Source organism: Crocuta crocuta, unplaced genomic scaffold, assembly GCF_008692635.1.
Source record: "Crocuta crocuta isolate KB4526 unplaced genomic scaffold, BGI_CrCroc_1.0 scaffold176, whole genome shotgun sequence".
NCBI lineage: Eukaryota > Metazoa > Chordata > Mammalia > Carnivora > Hyaenidae > Crocuta > Crocuta crocuta.
In genome coordinates, this window is record NW_027531905.1 from 1,154,821 (window position 1) to 1,161,721 (window position 6,901).

Genomic DNA, 6,901 nt, shown 5'->3' on the forward strand with positions numbered 1-6,901 from the left:
CCCCCCCCCCCAAAATTGCCTTTGCTAAGAAGAGGATCAATGCCACTTTTGGTTTAACTCATATAAGACCACAGGATTTACGGTTTTAAAGTACCATGTCTGGGAACAACACAGCCCACACTTATGCCCAACATGATTTATATGTTCACCAAGGAAACCCTGAGGCCTTCCTAATCATACATAGTTTCACGAACACAAGAAATTTAGTAACTGTTTTCACTTCAGGAAGGTGTACACATTTTCTGAAATGAACTAGAAGATCAAAAATTCCCTACCAAAGAATAAAAAACTGTAAGGTTTCTCAAGAGAAGAAACTTCTCCACTTAGTACCATGTCATCCAATCAACTATATATAAGAAACATTTAGCAGGAATGTTATGTCACATGTAGATAATAAAAAGGGTTCGAGAGCTATTCCTTGTCCTCACAGACCTCACAGCCTAACATGCTGTGGTTAAATTGTAGTTCCCGGGCCAGCAACATCATGGTATTCTCTGTTAGAAAACTGTTAACTGTCAACTCAAGTTCTTCAGTGGACTGGAGGGCTATTCAAATTTCTGTTTCTTCACAGTTTACTCAGTCTTCCAAATACACTTTTCTATTTTATCTAAGTTGTTCATAATAACCACTTATTATCCTTTTAATGTCTATAAGAATCCTGATGTTGGAGTTGTCTCATTCTTTATTTTTTTATGTTTATTTATTTTTGAGAGAGAGACAGAGTGTGAATGAAGGAGGGGCAGAGAAAGAGGGAGACACAGAATCTGAAGCAGACTCCAGGCTCTGAGCTGTCAGTACATGTAGAGCCTGACATGGGGCTCAAACTCATGAACCACGAGATCATGATCTGAGCCAAAGTCAGACACTTAACTGACTGAGCCACCCAGGCACCCCTGGAGTTGTCTCATTCTTGATCAGTCTCAACAGGGACTTATCAATATTACTGTACTTCAGGGAAACATTTTATTTTCTCTATTGTCTGTTTTCTAGGGCATACTTTTCACTTCTATGTTTTTTATGTCTTTCCTTCTATTTACTTTTGGTTTAATTTCCTCATTTTCTAAATTCTTCAGGTAGGAGCTCAGCTCATTGATTCTAAAACTTCTTCTCTAATATAAGCATGTAAAGCTGCATATATTTTTCCAGTTTTATAGTTTTTTTATGGCGGAAGAGTATTCCATATCAATGATTCCATCATGGCCAGAACCAAAATTCTTTCATGGAAACCCTTCTTAGTGCTTACTTAAAAACCAAATTAAGAACCAATGTGGTGGGGGATGCGCTAAATCGGTGATGGACATTATGGAGGGCACTTGCTGGGATGAGCACAGGGCGTGATATGTAAATGATAAATCACTGGGTTCTACTCCCAACACCAATACTACACTATATTTTAACTAACTTGAATTTAAATAAATAAATATTTTTAATGTTTTATTTATTTCTGAAAGTGGGGGGGGAGAGAGAGAGAGAGAGAGAGANGCTAAGGTCATTACCTCATGGTTGGTGGGACAGAACCCCGAGTTGGGCTGTGCACTGACAGAATGGAGACCGCTTAGGAATTCTCTCTCTCTGCCCTTTACCTGCTTGCTCATACACACACACTCTCTTGGCCTCTCTCAAAATAAATAAATAAGCTTAAAAAAAAAAGAACTAATTAAATAAACCAAATGGGGGGGGAAGGTCCCCACTTTTATTGAGCATGTAAGTTTATTGAGCACATACAGAACTCATCAGGGAGTATAGCTAAAGAACTGTGTTTTCGGTGAATAATTCCTCTGATACGTGCTTTCAATCCAATGAGAAGAACTATTATCCAAACCTCCATAATTTTCAGTGTAAAGACATTTATGGGAAAAGTGCAGCTAGGAAGACTTTGTCTCAAAAACACACACACTACTGTACCCAGCAATGCAAAGGCCCTTCCTTTTTCTTCCCCTGCAGAGATGTATACCCCAACAGCTGCCATTCCATGACTGGAAAATTCTCTACTCTTTCCAACAGTGTGTACAGAGCACTACACTAGATGAGATGAGATTAAATAGAAAACATAATCCATGCTTGAGACAATTTAAGGAAAGCAACAAAAAGAATTTTGGGTGGTTTGGATTCTGGAAATATCAAATGTCAGAATCTCAGTCAAAACATTACCACAAAATTGCCAGAGATACAGTGAGCCAAGGGCAGGTTTTTTAGTAAATGGTACTAAATCCACTTGATATCCACACGGCACAAAAAATAAATCTTGACCCCTACCACACATCTTTTATGAAAACCCTTTTCAGATCATTCATAGACCTAAATGTGAAAGTGAAACAACTATAAATAAATAAATAAGCTTCTATAAATACTATAGGAAATCATCTTTACTACCTTCAGACAGGCAAAGGCTTTTAAAAGAACACAGAAACCTAACTTTAAAGGACAGAACTGAAATTGGACAACATTGCTCATCAAAGGACACCACTAAGTATAAAAAAAGAAAGCATTACAGGAAAAACAAGTATTTCTAACTCATTGCTAGGACAAAGAACTAGTAACCAGAATACATAAAGAACTCAGACCAAAAAAAGACAATCCATTTTTTTTTTAATGGGCAACAGTCTCGATTGGGAATTTGATTGGGATCAAGGCAGGTTTCCAATAAGCATAGAAAAATCATTAACCATGAGAGATATATGAATTGAAATCACAAAATGATACCACTAGACACCTCCCACATTTAGCCACATGACTAAAAATTTTTTAAACTAGCAGAAAGTATTGGCAAAGAAGTGGAATTACCAGAATATTCACACACTACCCCACTATGGGAAACATCTCCTAAAGCTAAACAGATGCTTACTTCATGACCCAATAATTCCACCAAAAGACATGTACAAAATGTTCATGGCACCATTCATCATAACAGTCAATGCCCATCAACGGCAAAATGGAAATAAACTACTAATCACAATGAACAAAAATACTGTTATGGTGTGTAATGGATTGGCCACAAGCTTTGGGAACAAATTATCTTGGACATGAACTTCAGTTTGCCATGAAAGACTAAATATGTAGATATGTAGATATTTCTCATCTTGGACATGAATTTCAGTTTGCCATGTAAGACTAAATACATAGATATGTAGATGTGCAGATAATAGGGTCATATTAACCATCTTACAAGATTATTCTGAGGATTAGAAATAATGTGCATTAACACAAAGCACTATGTCTAATGGGTGTTCAGTAAACAGACTGGGACTTAGGAAATAGATCAATACCAGTCTTTTTTATACATAAACTCTTTTCCTGTAAAGATAATGTTCCACCTGACATGAGAAACCAATCTGTAGTGTTTCTGAGTTGCCAACTCAGTCATCAGTGAAACTATACAAGAACCAGGTCATGGCATTTTATTATTCAGCTACTTTATAAACCCACATGCAATTGCAGCTGTTAGTTCTGATGCCAGAGTATCAAATGAATTGGAAAGATTAAACAAATGGGCAGGAGAAATGCCAACAAGTGTATAAATGGGACAGAAGTCCAACTGGTTCAGTTACAAAGTTGATCCTTAGAACACTATGTGCACTGTATGCACTCTGAAGAGAAGCACATGCAGGTTACGATGCCCGAAAAACAAAAGAATCAAAATGGGGACAAAAAGTCCCATATTACTACTATGGTTGTCAGCCTAATTCTGAGTCTTTTTTAGTCTTAAAACTAAGTCTATTCATACTTGTCATTAGAGAATAAAACATATAGGTCCTATAATAAATCTTACTTTGACTTCTTTGTAATATAAAGTGTGTGTGTGTGTGTGTGTCTGTGTGTCTGTGTGTTTAAGATCTGGCATTTCATATTAACCAGATCCTAAATTTTAAAGTTATAATAAATATTAGGAGAAATGGCTATTTCTAAGTATAGCACATATTAAGTAAACTTTTACTCAATTATAAAGAAAAGTCAGGATATTAACTCCTTTTGCCATCTAAACTAGTAAGGGGAAGGCAGAGGCAGGGCAAAGAAAAAATAAATCTTTTGAAATCTTGCAATCAACTTTAAAATGTTTTCTCATTTTATGTATTTTCAGGGAGAGAGAGCACAAGTGAAAGAGAGAGGCAGAGGGAGGGAGGAATGGAGGAAGGAAGGGGGGGGCAGGGAGGGAGAGAAACTCAAGCAGACTCCATGCTCAGCACAGAGCCTGACATGAGGCTCATTCCCATGACACTGTGATCATAACCTGGGCCGAAATCAAGGGTTGGATGCTTAACTTACTGAGCCACCCAGGTGCCCCTTGAAATCAAATTTTCTGATCCAAAATAATTCCTTGAAGAGTAAGGCTCCAAAATTTCATATTTTGACTTTATATTCATATTACTTCAGGTAGTTCTATTCTATTAAAATTAATTATTATGCCTGTCAAGTTTTAAAAGTAAGATACAGTTAAGAAATTATGATTATTTCAAAGTACTCTAAACTCTATTCATTCCACAAGAAAGGTCAGTACTCCATCTTGGTGCAAGTCAGTAACATAGGGGCTCTATACAAGGGAATGAAGAACAAGAAGCTTTTTCTTTCTTCTGTGGCTGAATCCCAGGGAGAATCCCATGCATTTCTAATCTAGTGAAATAAAGAAAAACTTTGGCCAAAACCTTGTGAATCTGTGTTTTTCCAGGCATCATATTTTCATAGCCCATGCTGGACTTATTTTGTTGCATGGATCTAGTTTCCATTTACGTGAGGTACATAGAAGGACCAACCTTAGTTAGGGAAGTCCTCTTTCAGTTTTCTTCAGTGAGCCATTTATTTGCAAAGTTCTACAAATTCCAACCCAGTTCATTTCTCCAAATAAAGCAATGTCCCCTACTTTTACATACAGCAAGCACATAGGCTGTCTGACACACAGAGGTAAAAGTTTTAAAAAATGTTGAGATCCATAAGTTTAAACCAGCATTGCACCCTACATGTTTGTTTAAAATCCTAATTCAGTGTTTGTCCTTAAAATTCCAAGGTCAGGCTACATGACAAATCAAGAATATAAGTACAGTGAGATTTTCCCCCTCCCCAGGCACTTTACAAGATAGTCGTTAATTAATATGATGGTGTCCTCACTTATTTATAACCCAAAATCTTGAAAAACTTTAAATATCTAACAATAGAGGACATGTTAACTAAAGCAATACTTTTCAACAGACTCATACAGCTATTGAATTTTTACTAAGAATTTGTAATAACATGAAATAATTTCATGTTACATGGGAGGGGATCAATATAGAATAGGACCCCAACTGGGACACCTGGGTGGCTCAGTCTGTTACATGTCCGACTTCAGCTCAGGTCATAATCTCACAGTTTGTGTGTTCGAGCCCCATGTTAGGCTCTGTGCTGACAGTTCAGAGCCTGGAGTCTGCTTCAGATTTTGTGTCTCCCTCTCTGTTCCTCCCCTGCTCGTGCTCACACTCTCTCTCTCTCTCTCTCTCAAAAATAAAGATTAAAAAAAAATTAAAAAATAAAAATGGGACCCCAACTTTGTAAAACAGATACAAAGAAACATACATCAAAATGTTGGCAGTAGTTACACCTAGATGTTTATTTTCTTTCTTATCAAGAAAAGTCTGTTTAAAATTGTCTTTGAACAAACACATTCACCTAAGGTGGCTTTTCAATTAATACAAAAGACCAGGAGAACATTACAGCCCCAAAGACAGAAGGATCTAGTCAATTGGACTTCAGATTCTAGTATGTAAATTCAAGAAATCCTTAAACTTGCCCACTGCCAATGTACCTTGCTGATGTTCTAGTAATAGAGTTTTATTCCCAAATAACTGATGGCTAAGTGAATATGAAGTACACAAGTGAGTTCTAAGAAACTGACTAATGTATAGCTTTTAAGTATTAGAAACAGAAGAAGGGAAGAAATAGAAATTAGAAATACAAGGAAAGAGCTTTTAATAAAAACTCTCAGATCAGAAAGGTGAATAGTTTCACTCAAAGCACAGCTCACATTCACCACTCTCAGGGAGCACTGCTATGCTTTGAATCCTACAGAGAAAGGTCATTACCTTCAGAAATCACACATGGACCATAACGTACATCTACGTGCTAAAACCACACCACGACAACATTCTAAACAAGAGCAGTGATAATTTCAGTAGTGATAGAAATGACTTATCATTTAATAGTAATCAAAAAGACTAACACCAGTTACTTCATCCACTCACATACTTTGTGTATTCAAAACTTCAAACGTTTTGAACCTGAGATACCTCGGAAATAGAAATTGCAAAAATAAAATACTCACAGCCCCCCATAAAGGACTTCTTTCCAACAACATCCAGCAGTGCCTTTTATTCTTCTGATTAATCATACTTATGTCCTGTTTGTGGAGGAATTATTTGGATCTATGATTTATGGGTAAAGCCTCCACAGGTCTCTATTTAGACACCAGACACGCACACATCCTCCATTTGACATGAAGAACTAACTAATGGGAAGTGCAAAACTAGGTTTCATAACTCTTCTAGCACTGATGCAGCTTTGAAGACCTACGCAAGTATGGCATTTCAAAATTCCATGAAGGTATTTCAAAATGTAGTGGGAGAGCTCTTCAATTCTGTGGTGGAATGGGAAGGATGGGCCCAAGGACATGTGATTTTATTGTAGTTACAACCTTTAGATTTACAACAGACTATCCTTCAAAAAGAGGTTTTAAAGGGTCTTAAGAATTTTTTTCACATTTATTAGAAGTCATAAAAAACGTCGAATAGCAAAACACAGTGAAATAGTGTTTAAGGTCTCTGTGTCTCCAAAGCAAAAGAGCCTTCTATTTCCTTCCCATGTCACCAAACAACCGCAAGTAACTTCATAAAAACATCAGGATTTTAAAGGAGATAAGGGGGGCAACCTTGGTGGC

General features: G+C 36.8%; 1 protein-coding gene across 1 annotated transcript in view; it reads right to left on the reverse strand.

Moving 5' to 3' along the window:
* Positions 1 to 6,454, reverse strand: part of FGD4 (FYVE, RhoGEF and PH domain containing 4) — a 139,079-nt gene extending 132,625 nt beyond the window's left edge. Inside the window, exon 1 of the mRNA XM_077774458.1 lies at positions 6,290 to 6,454. Within this exon, the coding sequence (XP_077630584.1) occupies positions 6,290 to 6,299 (10 nt within the window). The 5' untranslated portion in view covers positions 6,300 to 6,454. The remainder of the gene's footprint in view (positions 1 to 6,289) is intronic.
* Between the last annotated feature and the right edge of the window lie 447 nt (positions 6,455 to 6,901).